General features: G+C 62.4%; 4 protein-coding genes across 5 annotated transcripts; all 4 read right to left on the bottom strand.

The window, feature by feature from the left end:
- Positions 1–27: 27 nt before the first annotated feature.
- On the bottom strand, positions 28–7,228 carry VPS33B (VPS33B late endosome and lysosome associated). 2 transcript variants are annotated; one of them, XM_014887850.2, is made up of 23 exons: positions 7,043–7,228; positions 6,792–6,872; positions 6,657–6,718; positions 6,478–6,527; positions 6,254–6,321; positions 5,988–6,033; positions 5,608–5,702; positions 5,215–5,319; positions 4,817–4,913; positions 4,610–4,687; positions 4,238–4,311; positions 3,264–3,350; positions 3,091–3,181; positions 2,833–2,907; positions 2,484–2,548; positions 2,360–2,414; positions 2,245–2,291; positions 1,837–1,969; positions 1,502–1,575; positions 913–1,014; positions 663–738; positions 479–595; positions 28–158 (listed from the first exon to the last, which is right to left on the bottom strand). In XM_014887850.2, the coding sequence occupies exons 1-23, from the start codon at positions 7,136–7,138 to the stop codon at positions 79–81; spliced, it is 1,854 nt and encodes a 617-aa protein (XP_014743336.1). In that variant the 5' UTR covers positions 7,139–7,228; the 3' UTR covers positions 28–78. The 2 variants fall into 2 exon arrangements, with proteins under 2 accessions (XP_014743336.1, XP_014743337.1); XM_014887851.2 differs by having other exon boundaries at positions 6,657–6,715.
- A 17-nt stretch (positions 7,229–7,245) lies between these two features.
- HDDC3 (HD domain containing 3) lies at positions 7,246–8,891 on the bottom strand. Its single transcript, XM_014887792.2, has 4 exons — positions 8,669–8,891; positions 8,069–8,124; positions 7,735–7,975; positions 7,246–7,418 (listed from the first exon to the last, which is right to left on the bottom strand). The coding sequence occupies exons 1-4, from the start codon at positions 8,841–8,843 to the stop codon at positions 7,288–7,290; spliced, it is 603 nt and encodes a 200-aa protein (XP_014743278.2). The 5' UTR covers positions 8,844–8,891; the 3' UTR covers positions 7,246–7,287.
- Positions 8,875–16,174, bottom strand: LOC106860099 (uncharacterized). The gene is made up of 15 exons (XM_088172265.1): positions 16,017–16,174; positions 15,392–15,522; positions 14,906–15,062; positions 14,558–14,701; positions 13,926–14,011; positions 13,591–13,816; positions 12,998–13,182; positions 12,433–12,621; positions 11,844–11,985; positions 11,350–11,529; positions 10,486–11,047; positions 9,905–10,148; positions 9,441–9,836; positions 9,264–9,374; positions 8,875–9,189 (listed from the first exon to the last, which is right to left on the bottom strand). Exons 1-15 carry the CDS (start codon positions 16,035–16,037, stop codon positions 8,913–8,915), a joined length of 3,051 nt encoding a protein of 1,016 aa, XP_088028391.1. The 5' UTR covers positions 16,038–16,174; the 3' UTR covers positions 8,875–8,912.
- On the bottom strand, positions 15,536–19,107 carry GDPGP1 (GDP-D-glucose phosphorylase 1). The gene has a single exon (XM_014887794.2). The coding sequence runs from the start codon at positions 19,074–19,076 to the stop codon at positions 18,000–18,002; it is 1,077 nt and encodes a 358-aa protein (XP_014743280.1). The 5' UTR covers positions 19,077–19,107; the 3' UTR covers positions 15,536–17,999.
- Positions 19,108–19,129: the final 22 nt, after the last annotated feature.

Genomic DNA, 19,129 nt, shown 5'->3' with positions numbered 1-19,129 from the left:
CTCACACATACACAGCCTTAGGCCGGCTCGTTGTCAGCACAGATTTTATTGGCACGCTTCCCTCGGCCCCTCCGGGGCTCAGGCCTTGGCCTCGATCATGGCCTCCATCATGCGGGCGCTGTTGGTGATGGCCGTGGTCAGGAAGATGAACTTGCACCCTGCAGGAAAGGCCCGTGGGTGCCCGGCAGTGCTGTGGGGCAGCACCGACACTGCCAGCCCCATTTTCCAGGACAACCGGTGACAGCCGCGTGCCTTGACACCCCCTCCCCACGGTTCACCCGGTGCTGGTCGCTGAGCACGGAGCCTGCTCGGCTGGGTGCTGCATCGGTGGGATCCCCGTGCTCCCTTCCCTTCCCTTCCCTTCCCTTCCCTTCCCTTCCCTTCCCTTCCCTTCCCTTCCCTTCCCTTCCCTTCCCTTCCCTTCCCTTCCCTTCCCTTCCCTTCCCTTCCCTTCCCTTCCCTTCCCTTCCCTTCCCACCTCTCTCCTTGCCCAGGAAGCGGAGCGCCGCAATCTCAGAGAAGGTGCAGCCCCCCAGGAACACAGCGAGCACAACGCGCTGGGACTCGCAGGCAGGGTTGTCCTCCACCGTGCTGTCTGCATGGGGAAGGGCGCTGTAGGACGGGCCAGCTGCAAGCCCCGCCGCCCCCAGCCCCGGCACTACCTGAGGCACAGAACTCGTTGCCATTGAGCAATCTCACGACCTCCTCGAGGCCCTGCCAGCCCCGGCGCTCCAGCACCTGAGGAATGGCAAGGGGTCAGGCTGGCTTCTGGGCACGGCTCAGCAGGCTCCGAGCACGAGGTGACCACCACCAGCCCTAGCCCTGGGCAGGTGGACTCCTGCTGGACTCCCCAGAAGGAGGCAGGGGCTGGAGGAGAGGTGCCCGGCTCTCTGTAGTGGCAGAAGAGCTCACCTGCTCGATGATCTTGCAGCTCAGGGGCACATAGGCCCCGCCAAAAACATACGCCATGTCCCGAGGCATTTTGAGGTCATACTCGCCATCTAGTCGAGGGATCTGCAGTGACAGGTGACACCAAGGGTACAGGACCAGGCTACCTGGGGCCTCACCCCCTCAGAGGTGCAGGGATGAGGAGGGACAGGCACTTGGAGCATGGCTCTGTCCCCACCTCCTGCCCCACCATGCCAGAGCCATCACAGCCCTGGGTGGGCTGTACAGCAGGGGCCAGGGACAGAAATGTCACCTTGCCAGCACCCTCAGACCTCTGGCTCAGGATGGAGGACACAGGGCTGCCTGCCCAGTGCCACTGCTGTGTCTGAAGGGGGCAAGGAAAGCTCCAGCACTGCACCACGCTCACAGGGCACAGGGTCAGGGCAGAGTGGGAAGCTGGCAGTGGCCCCCAGCCCCAAGAAGCCTGGAGTAGCTGCAGCAGCTCTGGCCCTGAGCTGTGTCCCCCTGAGATGCCAAGCCTGCAGCCTGGGCACGGGCACAGGCTAAGTGCTCCATGGGCACTGTGGCCAGCCAGCTCCCCTCGAGGACGTACCAACCCCAGCTTCTTGCTTATGGCTCGGAAATTACTCTTCCTGGCCAAAGAATTAAATGCATCTGTGATCTTTCCTGGAAAACATGACAAGGAGAAACACCTTAAGAGGCTCTGTCTGGATCCCAGACCCAGGCTGGTAGAGATGCACAGAGCTGTGTGCTCTGGAGGGTGTTTGGTGGCTGCCAGCCCTGGTGCCCCCCCCCACAGCAGAGCCCACTGCCCTGCCTGCAGCAGCATTGCTGGGACACACGTTTGCCCCACACTGGCAGCCACATCGGTGGCAGCAGCTCCCCTTCCCAGGCTTCCCAGGGCCATGGGACAGTGGGCTGGCTCACCTGCAGCACGGTCTGTCACCAGCTTGCTGACTTTGCTCTCCACGGCCGTCAGGGTCTCCCCAGCTGACTGCTCTGTCAGCAGCCCGATGCGCTTGAGGTTGTGGAAGGTCAGCAAGTGCTCAGGCCCATAGCTCTGTGAGTGGGGCAGCAGGATCAGCGTGGAGCCCTTCTGCCAGCACAGCAGCCAGACAGGGTGTCCCCTCTGCCCAGAGCCCCCGGCAAGCACAGGCAGGGGCAGCTGGAGCCTGGGGCTCACATGGAGCCGGTGGGGCAGGGTCTGTCCTGCAGAGACAGCCTGGGTGTGCTGGGGGCTCATGAGGGGCCTGTGGAGGCAGGGCCCATCCCCAGGAGGAGGGAAACCCCCTTCTGACACAGCTCTTGCTCGTCAGTGACTCTCCAGCCCCTCACCTGCAGGTACTGGGTTTTCAGGGAGCGGTAGTCCTTGGGGACCAGACCTGTGGGGAGCACCAGGTGAGCTCTGTGCCAGGGCTGGGGCTCGGTGCCCAGCCCAGGGGGCACTCACCGTTTTCCGTGATGGACAGGAGGCACATGAGGCGCAGGCTCTCGATGGGGGACACCTGTGGGGAGCAGGGCTCAGCAGGGGCAGGACGGGGCACCTGCAGCAGGCTGGGTCCCCGGGGTCTCACCTGCCGGTCAATGTGCTCTTCGATGAAGCTGGTGCTCTCACGGATGTCAAAGCCCTCCAGCAGTGCTGTGGCAGGGGCACAGGCAGCATCACCCCAGGGCTCTTGCCAGCCCCCCGAGCTGGGCTCTGGGCTCCACTGCCCTCCCAGAGCCCCAGGAAATGGGGACCCCACATTCCCTCTCAGCCTGACCCTGCTTAGGATCTTGAGACAGCCTCGAAACAAGGCACTGGGAGGGCAGTGGCCACACGGGGAGCACCCAGGCATGAGGCTGCCTGGGCCTGGGGCGAGGGAGGCCATGGGTCAGACTGAGGCAGGGGTGGGCACAGATAGGGCATGGAGCAGCACTCACAGTGTTCTGCCTTGATGGTCTCTTGGAAGTCCTGCTTGGTCTTCTTTTTCATGATAGACTCACAGGCACCAATATCTACACAACCAAGAGACACAGGGGCTTTGGAGGGGAAGGGGCTCTGCAGGCACTGCTAGCACATGCCAACAGCCCCTGCCCTGCCCCTCTGGGCACATCCAGGGCCCCCTGACCCCCTGATTTCCCCAGAGCTCCAGCACTTGCAGAACAGCCGAGGGCCCCTCCCTCCCCTCGGGTTCCTACGCAGGCTCAGCAGGCGATGCTCCTGCTTCAGTCCCTTCAGCTCCTGGGACACGAAGTCCTTCATCTGCTTGATGTCCATGCCCCGGCGCCGCTGCGGGAGGAACAGCAGGGGAGTGGCGGCCTGGCCGCGAGGGACAGAGCCACAGGCATCCCCACGCCAGGGTGGCACTCACATCGTACTGCGCCTGCAGGTTCCGTGACTTCTGGCTCAGGAAGCCAAACACGCTGGAGAAGTGCTCATTGCGAATCTGGCTGAACACCTGTGGAAGCAGCACAGCTCCCAGGGCACAGCCAGCTGCAGCCCTGGACACACGGAGCCCAGGGCCAAGGCTCTCAGCACAGCACACTGGCCACCAAAACCCCGGCTGGCAGCACAGCAGCCTGTGTCTGTGCATCCCTCTGACCCAGGCCACACCATCATCTGGGAAATGCTCCTCAGGGATCAGCCTTGTTGAACAGCACCTAGGCTGAGCTCCTCCCCAGTTTAGCAGAAACACTCTCTCCTCTTAGGAACTAGTACTGTCTAACCAGCTCCTGTTTTTTAATGAATAGCCTGGGAAACTTATTTTTGTAACCTGAATAAAACCACAAGTGGAGTAATGTTTTCACTGTCAAATTCCATAGTTAAACACCAACCTGAATTATGGCCAGGATGGAAAATTACTATGAACCTTGTGACTCAACAGGAGGGTCTTCTGTATTCCTTTCTATCCTTACTCTTTCCTATCCTTGTGATTCCCCACCTCCACATAGATATTTTTGGGTTGATTTTGGTTTGGATTGACTGACTTGTTTGTTTTTTTTTTTTGCTTTTCACTCGTGTGCTTTAACCATTTAGAACTTTGCCAACAAATTTTGTCATGCCGTGGCTTTTATATTAAACCTGGTTTTTGTGCAGCAAAGGAATACCTTTGCTGGTGATTCCTTTAGTGACCTTAAAACACTCATTTGTGACACAGCCCTGCATGCAGGGACTCTTGACAGTTTCAGAAGTGGAGCTGCACCAGGTTTCTCTGGTTTCTGTGCCTGAACCCATGCTCCAGGGGCCCAGCAGCCCCCAGCCACTCCCGCTCAGGCCAGCGGGAGGGAATGATCCACTCTGCCTCCTCCCACCAAGGGGACTCCCCCGAGGCTTGTGAGGACTCACTTTGTCCTGGGAATTGAGCAGCACCTTAATACTCTTGTCAGAAGAGGTGACATCTGGCCCAAAATCCACACTGCCTGCAGGGAAAAGTGAAGAGCTGCTTTGTCCCAGACAAAATGCATCATTCTCACACGCACAAGCCTTGCTGCAAGAGGCAGTAGAAACAGGGGATGCCAGCCCAGTCTCTTGGTCAAAGTGAGGACTGCCCCTGTGGATAACCTCCAGCAGCATCCCACACTGGGACTGCCCCTGTGGGGACAGCACCGTGCCCGACAGTGCCAGGCACAAACCCTGCAGACACTGGCCAGGTGGGCACAGAGCCCTGCTCTGAGTGCAGAGCCTGTGCTGCCCCGTCACCATTCCCAAGTCACCTACCACACTTGATGCGGAAGGTGTCGTCCACGAGCCCCTCGTAGACCACCTGGGAGCACAGTGCTGTCACATAGTCCGTGTCTGCAAGCAGAGCAAGAGCCAGGCTGCCCTCCCGCTCCTCCTGTCACCCCACAGAGGCTTTTCCTGCCCCTCTGGGGGCCCTGCTGCCCAAGCTGCACCCCCCCAGCCACTGCCCCTGCCTCAGCCCACCTCTGTCCATGAGGAAGACGTGTCCGATCTCAGGTTTCCTGCCCTGGCCTTCATTCTCGCTCTCCTCCTCCAAGTCCCGCCACAGCTCGTAGCTCATCTGTGAGGGGCAGAGGGTGCCAGGGCAGGGGAGCAGCCCCAGGCCCCCACCAAGTGCCCTGACACACAGCGGGCTGACAACCAAGGCACAAATGCTCCCCCCTCCAGGGCACGGGGGGCTCCACCAAACCCAGTGAGCAGCAGCCACCCCTCTGCTGCCCACCTCGGCATATGGACCTCCCAAAAACCTGCCCAGGAGGAGGCAGTGACACCTCTGTGGTGATGTGCTGCCCTGTGGCTGATGGGGTTCGGGTCCCTGCACCCCTGATGGGGACCCAAGGGGCCGCTGGTGCCAGCCCCACCTTAGCACAGCGGCCGATGCCATAAGTCTTCCCAAAAGGGCCATAAAGGGAGTTCAGCAACTGCAGGGCTCTGGCGACAGGGTTGATCCAGCGGTGATCTCCCTCCTGCAGGACGAAGGAGTGAGTGTGGGCAGCTGGCAGGGAAGGACTGCCATGACAGGGGATTGAGCTGGGCACAGAGCTTCATCCCAGGAACACAACGGGATGCTCAGCTCAGGGGCGAGCAGCCACTCCCCAACAAAAGCTGCCCCTGGGGAGTACACAGGGCCCGTGGTGCAGACTGAGGGGCTGAGCAGGACACCACACACCTCCTCTCTGAACAGCACCTTGTCCCCAGCCCCAGTGAGGCACAGGGCACAGGAAGGGCTGTCACCCCACCAGTGTCCCACTGACCAGAAAGTAGTCACGGAAGAACTCGGGCAGCTCCATGCTAATGATGTCTTCATCCAGGGGCAGCAGGTAGAAGGACCATTCATCACAGGTGACATCTGTGTTCAGGACAAGGACAGGGGACACTTATGCAGCCCTGGGCAGGAAGAGCCCCAAGAATCACAGCAACCCCAAAACAGGGCCTGTGGAGCTTCAGACAGGATGGGTGGCAGGACCCTGTCTCCTCTCCTCAGGCAGAAGAGAGAGGCTGATGCTGTGTGGGCACACATCTGCCAGCCTTGAGAGAACCCGTGCTCCCTGCCCACACAGGGATGCCAGCATTGGGATTTAACTGGAATCCTGCGGTGTCAGCTTCCCTGAGCCAGCACTGCAGCCCCACTCACCACCAAAGACCCCCTCTTCCTCCAGTATCATCTCGCAGGCATAGAACTGGAAGGGAAGGGGAGACCCTCAGGGCCAAGCAGGCTCCGAGCAGAAAAAGCTCTGGAACGGCCCAGCGCCTTCCCAGCTGTCAGAACACTTGGGTTTACTTAAACATTTCTGGGTTAGAAACAAACAATTTTTGATGCCTATAGAAGGGGTGGAAGGGGCAAAGGCTGGGCAGGCACAGAGTGACAGGGGAACGGGCAGCACCGTGGGTTCCACTAACCTTCTGGGGGCTGAAGATGATTTTGTACTTCCTGCTCCTCCCTGACATCTTGTCAGCGTTGACAATATCTGTGGACAGCCCGCACAGCCCCTGCAGAGCTGCCCACCCTGCCAGGCACAGCTCCCCTCGGCTCTCAGAGCCCGATCGCCCCAGGCACAGTGAGACCCCGGAGCCCCTCGGGCCCGGGCACAGCGCTGGCCCAGGGGCAGCTGCCCCTCACTCACCCGCGATGAACCGCATGGTCCTGACCCGCGGCCGCACCAGGAAGCAGAACCTGCAGCACACAGGGCAGCGAGGGGCGCTCGGACCCGGCCGTGCTCACGGAGCCCTCTCTGCACAGCCCTGCTCGGGCTCTGAGCAGGGCAGCCAGCCCGGCCCGGCAGCCCCGGCGCGGGGCACTCACTGGTCGCTGGCGCCGGGGCCCGGCCGGGTCTCCACCTTGTACAGCTTGTCCACGTCGTGCTGCTGCGGGGACAGGCGCGGGTTGGGCGCGGGCGGTGGCGGCGGGCAGCGGCAGCCCGAGCGGACCCCGCGGTACCTTCAGGATGGACACGTTGGCGATGCGGTCCAGGGGGCTCATCAGGTCGGCCTCGATGAACAGGTCCTTTTTCCCGGGGAGCTGCGAGCAGGCGCGCATGGGTCGGGACCCCACGGCTGCCCCGTGCCGAGCCCCTGCAGCCTCGACCCCGACTCCCGACCCCCGACCCCCGAGCCCAGGGCCAACACCGATCCCGCCGACTCCCTACGCCCGCCCCGGTGCGGGATCCCTGCCCCGGGCGGCCCCCGGACCTGCTCCAGCAGGTAGACGAGCTGGTCTCGCGCCAGCCGCTTCAGGATCCCGAAGTCCGGCGGCTCGGGCGCGTCGCGCCGCCCGGCGAGGGCCATGGCGGGGACCGGGTCGGCACCCGGAACGCCCGAGCGCGGGCGCAGCGCAGCCGGAAGTCGGCGGAGGCAGCGGCGGAAGCGAGCGGTACCATGGCAACCCAGGGACGCCAAGCTATGCACACGTTTATTGGCCGAGGCGGCCGCGGCAGTCACGTGGCCACGCCGCGCTCCTCGAACAAGCGCTGCAGCGCCCCCTCCAGGGCCGCGCTGGTCCCGCGCAGCCCGGACACCACTTGCGCCGCCCACCGGAAGTAGTCCTGCACGCGCTCCGCCGACCATCCTGCGGAGACACGCGTGACGTCACTTCCGGCTCCGCCACACCTGCAGCACAGCACACGCACAGAGACACAGACACACAGACACAGACCCAAACACACAGACACAAACACGCGGACACACAGACACACGGGCAGACAGACACACAAACACACAGACAGACACACTGCCCCCCGCTCCCGCCACTGCCGCCCCGGGCCCAGGGCAGCACCGGTGCTCCTCTGCCCCTCGGCACAGCGAGCTGTGGCTAAGCTGCTGCCTGGGACCAGCCGGGCTCATCCCCGTCCCCGCGGTGCCGCTGCCGCCGGCGCGGGCGGTACCTCGCGGGGTGCAGCGGTTCAGGTCCCGCAGGTTGTGCAGCTTGTCCGCCAGCTTAACCAGCTTGGCCCGCCGGCTGCAAACGGGAGCGCGCTCGATCTGCAGCCGCTTCCGCTCCATCTTGGGCAGGGTCTTGTCGTCCGTCACCTCCTCCACCACGCGCCGCACTTCTGCACCGAACCACTCCTCGATCTCGGAGAACGTGGTGTCCGTGTCCTCCACGGTGTCGTGCAGGAGGGCGGCCTGCGGCGAGGAGGGGACGAGGGGGACTGCAGGGGTCCGGGCCGAGCAATGGGGAACGGGGTGGGGCAGGGGAGGGAACGGGCAGGGCGTTACCTGCAGCACCACTATGTCCGTCACGCCGGCCTCGTGTGCCAGGATCCTGGCGACACCTGCAGCGAGAGCGGAAAGGTGGGAGGAGGCACCGGGGAACAGGCAGCTCCGGGCCAGGACAGTGGCTCCCGTGGGTGACACGGGGGCTGCGCTGCAGGGTGGGCAGTGAGGTTTCCCCGAGATCGACCCTAGCCAGGGGAAATCCCATGGACACATCCTGCGCAGTGAATCCTTTGGCTGGGCACGCAGGAAGGTCCCATGCGCTGGCACTGCCCCCAAGGTGGGAGCTGCCCCCAGGCCTGGCAAGTGCGACTGTGGAACAGGCGTCCCTCAGCAGCTCCCGTGGGCCCCATCCACAGCAGCCACACTCAGACACAGGGCTGGGGTAGGGGAAGGGGCCAGGGCTGCAGTGCTTCGGAGGCTTTGTCCCATCGGGCTGGAGGACATGGTACGGGAGAAGGGACATGGTTCTCTCCAGGGACCAGAGTGAGGAGCTCCCTGGGGTCGGCAGCGCTCCGGGACAGGAGGGATCCCAGGGGTCAGGGAGAGAGGGGCCGCAGGGGTCTCCCGGGAGCGGGGCGCGGTGCCGGGGGGTTTCCGCACCGATGGGGTGGTTGATGTAGGGGGTGCCCTCGGGATCCAGACGCCGCTGCTCCTTGTGTTTCCTGGCGGCAAAGTCCACCGCCTCCAGCAGCCGCGCCATCTCGGAGCCCACCGCCGGCCCCTCGGAGCTCACCCCCGCGGCCTCGGAGCCCATCCCCGCCGCCGTGGAGCTCATCCCCGCGGCCTCACAGCCCGCACCCGGCGCGACGGAAGCAGCACAGGCGGAGGCGGGTCCCAACTCCGTTTATTGCGCGCCGGGCCCCGGCCCGCCCCAGCCCCGCGGCAGCCGGTACAGCAGCGACCCGTCGGGGGCGCGCACCTCGCGCCCGTACCCCGCTCCCCGTCCCGGCGGCGCTGCGGTGGCGGCGGCGCTCAGCGCCCGCTGGTCCTGCCGCAGGCGGCGGCGCGGTGAGGGGCAGCCGCGGCTCCGCAGCACCCGCCGCACCACGTCGGTGCTGACACCAAACCCCTGGGCCAGGCGCTCCAATGGCCACTCCTCGGGCAGCTCCTGCCGCAGGAACCTGCGGGCACGGGCACGGTCACCGGGGCGGTCGGCGGGCGCGGCGCTGCGCGGCCCGCCCGGCCCCGCGCTCACCGCAGCTGCTCCATCGCCTGCCAGGTCAGGGCGCGCTCGGGGGCTCCGCGCTCCCCGCCCAGCTCCCGCCGCAGCCGCTCCATCCGCGCCGCCCGCCGCCGCCGCCGCTCCCTGCGGGAAACACGAGTGAGCGCCCGGGCCGGCACGGGCTCTGACCGCGGAACGGCCGCTCCGCACCTCTCCTTCTCCTCCAGCGCCGGGTCCGGCGGCTCCGGGTCCCCGGGCCGCGCCGCCGCCGCCGCCCGCCGCGGGGCCCAGGCGAGGAGCGGCACCGCCCGCAGGCCGCGCTGGAGCAACAGCGCCATGGCCAGGAACAGGCCCAGGAACGGGCGGGGCCGGCGGGGGAAGCGAGGTTCCGACGGGTCCGGAGCGAGCTGGCTTCTGGAGGGCTTCGCTGCGGTCGGTGGTGGGTGATAGAAGCGAGTGTAGCGAGCAGGGCACGGACAGGAGGAGCACGAGCACCGGTCTCCGGTCCCGGCAGAGGTGAAGCTAGCCGGGGCGGGGGGCCGGAGCCATGCTGGGCTCAGGCTCTCGTCAGGGAACTCAGCACCCGAGCTGATGGAGGCAGCCAGCCTGTCCTACAAGTCCTGGTTCTCATGCAAGCACACATGGGAGGAAGGCTGAGTCCTTGGCCATGTTACCTGTGCTTTTCATGCTGTGAAGGTGTGAAGCACTGGCATGGGGCAAGGTGCTGGCATGATGTGACACACTGGCATGGCGAGGCTCTGCCATGGTCTGAGGCAGGTGTGTGCTCCACCTGATCGGCAGTGGCGACGGGAAGAGGTGGATGGCTGAAGACGCCATCACCTGTGGCCTGCCCGGGGCTGGCTGGGGAAGCCGGGGGACAGCTGCCTCTATCGGAGGATGACAGGCTACCAGCATCACCTGGAACAGCACAGAGAGGTGTGGGGCTGTGCAGAGCCAGCAGCTCTGCAGGTCAGCAGTCCCCACTGCCCTTCCCAGTGGGGCTTGGTCCTGGCAGCCCCTCCTCTAGCCCTGCTCCCCTGGTCCTAAGGCTGCAAAGTGGATGAAGCTGATGCTGGGGAGCCAGGCAGGGCGAGGATGGAGGGTGAGAACATGGGCAGGGAGCGGTGTGGTGGGAGGGAGGCCTGGGAAGAGACTGGGGCCTGTGCTGTGTCACCATGTCCCCTCTGACCTCCAGGAGTTAATGCACCCCTTTGACCTTCCTGGCTTCTCACACTCCCCCTGCCTGCACATCAACCCTTGATCCTGGGAAACCACCCATGGTACTTCCCTGTCCCTGCAAATGGGATGCTCCAAGCCTCAGACAGAGACTTCCAGTGGTTGCCAGTGTCCCAGGCAGAGCATATTGACTCTTTTGCAGTGTCCCAGCATCCCTGAGAGCTCCATCCAGCCCACCCGTTCCTCTCACCCTGGTAAGGCCAGGAGCATCCACAGGAAGGTGATGTGTACTTACAGCCTTCAGCCTGGGTTCTGGTCTCAGGGGGCTGCTCTTCTCTCAGCTGCTGTTCTCTCAGCTGCTGCCTCTTAGGGTGGACACAGGGCTGGGTGATGGCTGCCCCCGCGGCCTGGCCCTGCAGCCAGCCCCCGCCCAGTGCCCGGGAGCCCTCGTGCCGTGCGTGGTACAGGACACTCCTGCCCTGAACGCAGAGAGTCTTCATGTCGTTGGGATCTGGGCCTGGGATGGGCCGTGGCCTGGCCTGGGCTCTAGGGCCGTCCTGAGCTGGGACTTCCAGGAATGAGATAAACATCATTGCATCATCCGTGTTGTGGTTCTCAACGACATCCCAGGGAAACTGCAGCTGGAAGGAGGAAAGGAAAATGGCATGGCTTACTTCTGTAAGCCTAGTCTCTAGTCTACAGAAGGCCTTCTTCTGTAGGCCTTCTCTAGTCATGCCCAGGTGCTCACTAAAGCATCACCCCACACTTTGTCCCCACGTATGCCCTCACCACCATTCCAGACTCACATCATCCTGAAGCCACAGCAGCTGATCTGCCTGCAGCAGACCCCCATCCTGCCCCACCAGAGATGCTCAGTGCCCAGTTCACTTCTCTCCATCCTTCTGCCTCGGCTGTGTGGGGTGGCTCTGGGCAGTGCCATTACCTGGTTCTGGAGGGCACAGGGTTCCTGGGTGTCTGGTGTGAGGAGCAGCCGGGAGAGCTGGTCGATGATGCCCAGTTTTCGGATCAGCTTCTCACGCCGCAGCAGAGAATTCACTCTCCTCTTCTCTTCATGTTCCACAATATCCTGGGGCTGCATGGAGTTGTACTGTATGCGCTGCACCTCGGCACAGAAACACCTGAGCTATAGCAAGGCTGAAGCTGGGACAGTGCACAGGTGAGACAAAGCCATGAGCTGCTCCAGCCCTGGGGACAGTTACAGTCTCAGAGTGGGACAGAAATCCCAGTGAGAGCCAAAGTGGAAAGGCACAACACAGGTGCTTGCAAGTACTGCCAACACAAGTTGCTGACTCTGAACTTCATGCAGGGAGTGAAACCTGGAATTTCTGTTCCATGGGTGCAGCAATGGCTCAGCATAGCTCCCAGAGCCATGTCACTGACTTGGAGAGCCCACAGACAATGCTGACACTGAGGTACCTTTCTATCCCATGACTTGGTGCTTCTGTGGGAGAGGTGGATTGTAGGAGCTGTGCTTTTATTCTGGATCCTCTCTGTTTTCTTCTTCCTGGTGGCAGCTTCCAGCTTTTCATTTTTCAGGCGAATCTCCTCCAGGTGCTGCCTGCCACAGAACAGCAGAGTCACTCAATGGCTCACAGCCACAGTAGCAGAAGGCTGTGGGGCAGCCTTCAACCTGAGGACATTTACTACAGGCCAAAGTTCTGTGTGAATAGCCCATAATAGAAGCATGCCAAGAGATGGGACAGGGATGGTTGTAAAGAAACTTTTTAAAAGAGAAATGTCCTTGGATTAGGCTTGCCAAAAGGGAGGGGGACATTTGGGAAATGGTGTCTCCATGGTCCAAAAGTCAGTGGTGTACCGCCCTTGCCTCTTTGGAGTCCACCTGAAAAGAGCCTCTTTCCTCCTTTGTGCAGGCTCCTTCCTTTCCCCTCCCACTCTCTCTGCTTTCTTGCACCTGCCAAGCAGCAGAGCTGCTCCCCAGGAGGGATCAGGAGCAAGTGTCCTCCATGCCACCTGTGAGAAGTGGGGTTCCACAGGAGCAGTGTACCTGGCATGCTCTTCTCGTGCCTTGGATGATGCTGTTTCCTGGAAGAGGGACCTGCTCTGCTGGAAGAATGGCTCGTACTTCTCTGTCCCAGGTGCTGGGTAGATGCGTCGGAACCCCCCCAGGTGCTCGTTCTCGTAGGTCTCAGCCTGTGCCAGCCAGGCAGCCTGGCTGCTCTCCTGCTCCCTGCGCCTGCAGCAGGAGGGAGGACAGGAGGGAGGGAGGAGGGAGGCTGTGGAGGGAGGCTCTGGGACAGGCAGAGTGCAGGACTGACAAACTCAGCATGTCCCAGGGTTATCCCAGGACTCCTGATGGAAGCAGCAGCTGGAGAGAGCCACGCCCTGCCTGCAAGGCAGCAGGCTCATTGAACATGGGCTTGTGCAAGGACATGCAGACAGAGGAAGGGGAAACCCTCAGCCCTGGAAAGGCCTCCTGCCCTGGAGAAGGGTCCATGCCCAGGCTACCCCCAGTTCCTGAGGCAGGGCCAGCCAGCCCTGGTGTTACCCTGCTGTGTCAAGCCCTGTTTTTGCTCACTGGGGACCTGCAGCACTGTGGGGGACAGCAATACCTGGACTCACGGAGAGTCTGGTTGGCCTGAAGGAGCCGTTCCTTTACCCGCCGCTTGTCTTCCTCCAGCACCTTCCTCCTGTCGCAGGCGTGCACGTTGATCAGGTTGAAGGTGTCACACAGAAGGGCATCCTTCACCTCGTGGTCCAGCTGAGAATCCGTGCTGAAGCTGGGAGAGTGGTTCACCTGCCAAGACAAGCAGGTAACCTAACGTGGCACCCCAGCTCCCAGCCATGGCCCCAGTGCCCCACACTGTCCATGGATGCTCTCTGTGTCAGAGACAGGGAGCAGGAAGCCACACACTGATGCAGTGTTGCCCACTTGTACCACAGGTTACCTGGATCCCACCCCACAGGGTGCAGGCAGGGGGCAGCTGTCACAAATTCAGGGTGCTCACAGGACAAGGGGTCTGAAGGCTTGGGAAAATCCCCGTTGTTAGGTGGTGTGCAGGAAATGGGTTCTTTTGGATCCTGCTCACGGCAGGTTGTTTGGCTTCACAGCCTGGTTAATTCTGTGGGCAGGGTGGCCCTTTTGAATCACACAAGGCCTGTTCATCCCAGCCCCCCAGCTCTGAGCTCTCCACTCCTTCCTCACCTCCAGCAGCCATGGCTTCAGCCTTCTATCCAGCAAAATGTCAAAGCCCAGGATTTCAAAGCAGGCGCAGCCAGTAGGGTGGTTGGAGAAGCAGCTCTGGTAATTGTGTTTCAGCACAGGGTGAGCTGAAATCAGCGTCTTTATAACAATGTCATCAATATCTGCCCAGAGCTTTGATGTGTCATAGCTGTGCTCTGCCATCCAGGCATTCAGGGTGGACAGCTTCCTGCACAGGGAACAGGAAGAGGTAAGGGCTCAGCTGTGTCACCCCAGGAAAGCTGAGGTAAAGCAGTGTCCCCAGGCAGTGCTCTTGCAGTGCTCAGACATGCCAGTACCTCTTGCTGCCCACCGTGTCGTCCTCGACGAAGTTCTCATTGTGTTTGTTGATTGCATAATTGGTCAGGTGCATGCAGAGGTCACCCTGGCAGGGAACCACAAGGGATGTTTGTTCACTCCAAACCATTAAGCAGGAACAGGAACAGCCCCACCAGATACTCCCATGTTCTTTTCTGCCTGAAGCATGGGCAGAGTAGGAATGGTGTAGAACTGAGCACGCTTATCAGGGCCAGAAGCAGAACATGCTGCCCAGAGACACCAAGGGGGCTTCATTCTGCAGGTTTTCAAAACCTGATAGGGTGAGACCCTGAGAAATCAGATACTAATTAATTGTTGACCAAGTTTTGAGGTTGGAGACCTTCCAAGGTTCCATCCAAGCAAATAGCTCCAGGATTCTGTGGTAATGGCAGTAAACAGCCCACATGTGGGGCCTTGGGGTAGATCTACTGTCCCTCCTGAAATACCTCTTGTGAGGAAGAAGAAGGGGAATAGAGGAAAAACAGGAAAGCATCAAGCTGGGACTCCTGCAACCCCCAATACCTGCCTTTCCAAGGCCTGGAATGCCCCCAGGACAAGTTAAGGACTGACATCTACAGATACTATATGAGTTTTTTTGAGACTTCCTTTTTACCAGGTTTCTCGTGCTGCGATCGATGTACCTCATGGTGGCAAACCGGGCCAGGCCCTCCTTGTAGAGAAAAATCCTCAGTGGGTCACAGGATGTGACCAGCACGTAGATGCGCATGTCAAACTTGAAGCCATCGATGAGGAAGGGCTGTGAGGAGAGAGGCAGGAGCAAGGTGAGGTGAGGAACTGCTCTGTCTGCCTGTGCTGCTCAGCAGAGGGACAAGCTTTGTGTACCCGACGTGCTGCGGCCACCAACACGTCCAGCAGAGCTGAGGGGACCCGGGGAGCAGGGGGGATGCTGGCAGAGTGGAGACTGGGATCCTCCCCCGATGTTCCAGGACTGTCCCAGTACCTCAGAGATGTACTGCTGACAGATCATGCGTTCCCCATGCTTGATGTCCTCTGGGTGGTGGGTTATGAAGATCCCTTTTCCCTGGCAGCTGTTGTCGGGCTTGCAGATGAATGTTCTTGCTTTCCTCATGGAACTGTAGGTATGGAAATCTCCGTAGCTGTGCAAGGAAGGAGTGACTATCACTATCTGCAAAAAATACTCCTCTGGACTCTCTCCTAACAGCTGGGTACTGAAACCATGGTGCAGCAGGCCAGCACACACTGAATTTCTGCAGGGTATGAATCAAAACCCCATTCCTAATCTCCAGGAGTCACAGATTGGTCCATGCATGAGCTGACCCAGCTCGCCACATCCCACCTTTTCCCTGCACACATCTCCACCTGTCCTGGGAGGTCTGTGCAAGAGGTCACCACGGTGCGTGCCAAAGCAACTGAAGGTTTGGGCTCTGGTGCCCCTCCCTGGGCCACCCGTCCCCGTGGCACTCACTCGGCTGGCAGGCACCACGTGCGGGGGAAGATGTTGTACTCCTTGGGGAAGAGGCGGAGCATGCGGTTCAGGTTGCGAGCCAGCAGGTCCTTGCGGCACAGCTCAATCATGCCTGGGAAGTGGTTGATTTTCTGAAAGTGGGGCAGAAAAACCCACATCAGCAGAGCTCCTGTGGGGATGGATTCTCCCAGCCCCGAGGAGAGCCTGTGCACGGAGAACCAGCAGCAAGAGGGAAGCCAAGCCTGTGGCTGCCTTGAACTACTGCTGAGGGGTGAGACTTGCTACTGCTGCTTTATCTGAGCTTCACTAGTGATTTATCTGCCTATTCCATCTTAGCCCTGGAGCAGCATAAGAGCCATTTATCATCAACGGCTGTTTATTTTACTGCACATCACAGGGCTGGAACGCTCCTGCTCCCACCATAGCTGCTGAATGCTGCTGGTGACGACAGCCAAGGACATGGCACAAGCAAAGGCACCTGACCCTGCGGCCTGCAGCCGAGGCACAGATGCCACATGGCACTGCTTTGGGTGCTTCTGTTTCGCTCTGCCACATGCTGTTCCACAGCCAGCCTTGTGTCACCCTCCTTCCTGAGCAATTCCTGCTGGGCAGCTGTTTTGTTTACCTGGAAGCGCTTCATTTCCATGAGGCGCTCCAAAGTGACCGAGCTGTCCGTCCAGTACACCGTCCACTCCTCGTTTTCTCCTGCTTCCTTCAGCCCGCAGTGCTGCGCCGCCCGCCGCACTGTGCCAAGGCAAGCAGTGACAGGGGCCAGGCAGGGGAGCCATGTACAGGGACTGATAAACCCCCAAAATAACCAGGGACGGAACGTGAAACAAATCTCTGGCTGAGGAGCCACATACAGGGGGCTGACATGCCCCCAGAATAACAAGGGATGGAGTATGCAGCTCCCGGGGTTCAGTTCCCCTCTCAGAGGTATAAGGTATTGGCATGACCTCTTGGAAGGTGTCAGGAACACCAGTTTTATCTGGCCAACCTCCCGAGCCTCTGGCTGCAAGTGTTCCGGGAGCTTTTAACCCTCCAACTCCACCTGTCTTGAGGTGCCAGGGTCCCTCAACAGCAGGGTTGAACTTCCCATGGGTCTTAGACCTCACAGGCAGACACAAGTCTTGCAAAGGTGTGAATTTAATCTCCCAAATAAAAGGTCTTTCAGCAGCAGAACACAGCTCAGCGGGAAAAGGTCTCTGCTGGGATGGTTCATGCTAGTACCAAATATGAATTTGGCAGGGCTAGGGAGGTGATGGAGATCCATGCTTACCAAGATCCCTTAGCAAAGTAGATTAAAAACACCCCTCAAGGGCCAGGAGTTTGTTCTTTAAAAATCCAGCTTGTGGAAGGAAAGAAGAGTGGGAGGGGAGAGTGGACCAGCTCCCTGGAGTCACCAGGGATGAACAGCACAGGGAGAGGTTCCAGGTACAGATCCTGCCTGCTCACCACCAACTTTACCTTGAACAGTTGACAACCCTCAGGTCCTGTCTTCAAGCCCAGGTGCTGCCTTGCACTATACCTGATGGAACCCTTCTTGCCCATTTTACCAGACAGCTGTCAAATGCAAGTGTGGGGGATGTTGAGGGCTCATGCTGCTGTTGCACATTTTAAATTGTGAGAAATCTCAATCCAAAGTGTGACAAACTCCCTCCTAACACAGGGGTCCAGTGCCAGTCGCTAGCAGCAGTAAATAAACCAGTGGGAACTGGGTGCCAGCACCTGGAGAGCCTGCGGGTGTGGGCTGGAAGCCTGCAGGGACCCCTCTGACTCACCACTCTCGTACTTGCAGCCGCTCAGGTTGATGGAAGGGACACTGGAATAGAAATGAGATGACAGTAGCTCAGCGAGGCACCGGGCAGAGCACAGAGCGGGGACACAGCCCCGATCCCCCAGAGCACACCGGGCACTCTGACCAAGCCAGCCCTGAGGAGACCGGCAGGCTGGTCCTGGGCACGGAGCCGCGCCTGGGTGTGTCACACAGGGGATGGTTGGGGCAATTCTAGGGGAACACTGTTTATTTTGGGTCAGCGGGATCCCCGACCGGCTCCCGGGGGCTGGGGAGCGCCGGGCACCGCCTGGGCACTGTCCCACGGGGAGCAGTGGGGCCGGGAAGGGGCCGGGGCCGGGGGCGAGTGAGGCTGCGGGAGGCGCCTCCGGGAGCGGCTGGACGGGCTCCAGCCGGACCCTGCCGGGGGGCTGCGGCCCGGCACTCGCCTGCGCTTCCTCCGCGGCTCGGGTCCGGCGGGGGCAGCGGGACGGTCCGGGGGGGCCGCCGCGACGGCCGCCTCCTCGCCCGGAGGGGTTCCCGGGGGTGGGCCCGGGCCCACGTTTCCCCCGCCGCCGCCGCCCGCCGCCGCCATCGCGCCGCTCCCGGGGGCCGCCGCGTTCCCATGGCGACCGCACCATAGAGACGCGGGCACGGCGGGCAGAGCGGGCCCAGGCGGTCACGTGACATTCACTTCCGTGTCCTCCAGCCACAGCGGCCCCTGCCGTCCCGGAGCCGTCAGCGCTCCGGCCGCTGCCCGTGCCATCGGTTCAGCTTTGCAGCCGCTGCCCGTGCCATCGGTTCAGCGCTCCGGCCGCTGCCCGTGCCATCGGTTCAGTTCTCCAGCAGCCGCGCCAGTTCCCCGCCCAGGTGCAGCAGTTCGGGCTCGGGCAGCAGGTGCTGGCGGATGGCGCTCAGGGCCTGCGCCTCGGTGATGTCCCGGTAGAGCGGCTCGGCGGGCAGCGGCAGCAGCCCTGCCAGCTCGCACAACGCCACGGCGAAGGGCTCGCCCGCCTTGGGGCCGAACAGGGGCCGGCGCGCCCACAGCAGCACCCGCAGCCCGCGGCCGCCTCCGGCCCCGGGCCCCGCCGGCGGGTCGCCCCGCGTGGCCAGCACGTTGCAGGCCAGCCCGGCAGCGCCCAGGTGCTCCGCCGCCCGGCACACGGCCCGCGACACCGGCTCCAGCGCCGCGGGGCCGGCCGCGAAGAAGAGGAAGGCGGGGGCCGGTCCGGCGCGGAGCAGCCCCAGGCGCGGCCCCAGCGGCTCGGCCGGCGCCTCCTCCAGCGGCAGCGGGAGGTCCAGGTAGAGCCCGTGCAGGTGCAGGTGGTTCACCGAGGCGCCGCCGCCCAGCCCGTTGAAGCCCACGCGGAACCCGGGGTGGGCGCTGAGCAGCGCCGCCTCCAGCGCCCCGCGCAGCGCCGGGGCCGTCAGCACCTGCGGCAGCCGCCGCGCCGGCTCCGGCAGCAGCAGGACGTGTCCCCGCTCCAGCGGGCTGGCGTTGATGGCCACCAGCAGCGGCTCGGGCGGCGGCCCCGGGCCGCCGGTGCGGCGCAGACGGAACAGCAGCTCGGCGGGGCGCAGCCGGGTGAAGTTGAAGGCGCCGGGGTCGAAGGGATCCCGCAGGCTGCGGACGGGCTGCGGCGGGCGGCGCTCCGCGCTGCGCTGCTCGTTCAGCTGCGCCACGAGGCGCACGGGGCCGGGCAGGACGCGGGTGGGCAGCGGTCCCAGCCGGTACCGGAACAGTCCCCGCTCCATACGGTCGCTCCAGCCCGCCAGCAGCACCCGGTCGAACCGGGAGGGTGCGGAGTCCGGGTCGCCCCAGCCGGCTGCCTGCAGCACGAAGTCCTCCTCGCCGTACACGAACTCCTCGGGGTTCGGCTCGCCCGGCTCCCCCCCCGCCATGGCAGTCATCTCCGCGGTTGCCGGCGCCGGGAGTCCGGCGTGTGCCGGGCGGGCGGGGCTGG

This window comes from Sturnus vulgaris, chromosome 13, assembly GCF_052056855.1.
Source record: "Sturnus vulgaris isolate bStuVul1 chromosome 13, bStuVul1.hap1, whole genome shotgun sequence".
Classification (NCBI taxonomy): Eukaryota; Metazoa; Chordata; class Aves; order Passeriformes; family Sturnidae; genus Sturnus; species Sturnus vulgaris.
Note: the sequence above shows the minus strand (reverse complement) of the source record. Positions and strands in the feature narration are given on the sequence as shown.

What these genes read in the sequence shown, in the direction of transcription:
- LOC106860099 (XM_088172265.1), bottom strand. Translation starts at nt 16,037, where the DNA reads ATGGAAATGAAGCGCTTCCAG. An exon ending in TGGAAATGAAGCGCTTCCAG is followed by an intron (nt 15,523 to 16,016) that starts GTAAACAAAACA and finishes CCCCACTTTCAG; the next exon opens with AAAATCAACCACTTCCCAGG. An exon ending in ACGTGGTGCCTGCCAGCCGA is followed by an intron (nt 15,063 to 15,391) that starts GTGAGTGCCACG and finishes TTCCTTGCACAG; the next exon opens with CTACGGAGATTTCCATACCT.
- HDDC3 (XM_014887792.2), bottom strand. Translation starts at nt 8,843, where the DNA reads ATGAGCTCCACGGCGGCGGGGATGGGCTCCGAGGCCGCGGGGGTGAGC. An exon ending in CGGACATAGTGGTGCTGCAG is followed by an intron (nt 7,976 to 8,068) that starts GTAACGCCCTGC and finishes TCCTCGCCGCAG; the next exon opens with GCCGCCCTCCTGCACGACAC. An exon ending in GAACCGCTGCACCCCGCGAG is followed by an intron (nt 7,419 to 7,734) that starts GTACCGCCCGCG and finishes GTGTCTCCGCAG; the next exon opens with GATGGTCGGCGGAGCGCGTG.
- VPS33B (XM_014887850.2), bottom strand. Translation starts at nt 7,138, where the DNA reads ATGGCCCTCGCCGGGCGGCGCGACGCGCCCGAGCCGCCGGACTTCGGG. An exon ending in TCTTCCGTGACTACTTTCTG is followed by an intron (nt 5,320 to 5,607) that starts GTCAGTGGGACA and finishes TTCGTCCTGCAG; the next exon opens with GAGGGAGATCACCGCTGGAT. An exon ending in GGTGACAGACCGTGCTGCAG is followed by an intron (nt 1,576 to 1,836) that starts GTGAGCCAGCCC and finishes CATGTTTTCCAG; the next exon opens with GAAAGATCACAGATGCATTT.
- GDPGP1 (XM_014887794.2), bottom strand. Translation starts at nt 19,076, where the DNA reads ATGACTGCCATGGCGGGGGGGGAGCCGGGCGAGCCGAACCCCGAGGAG.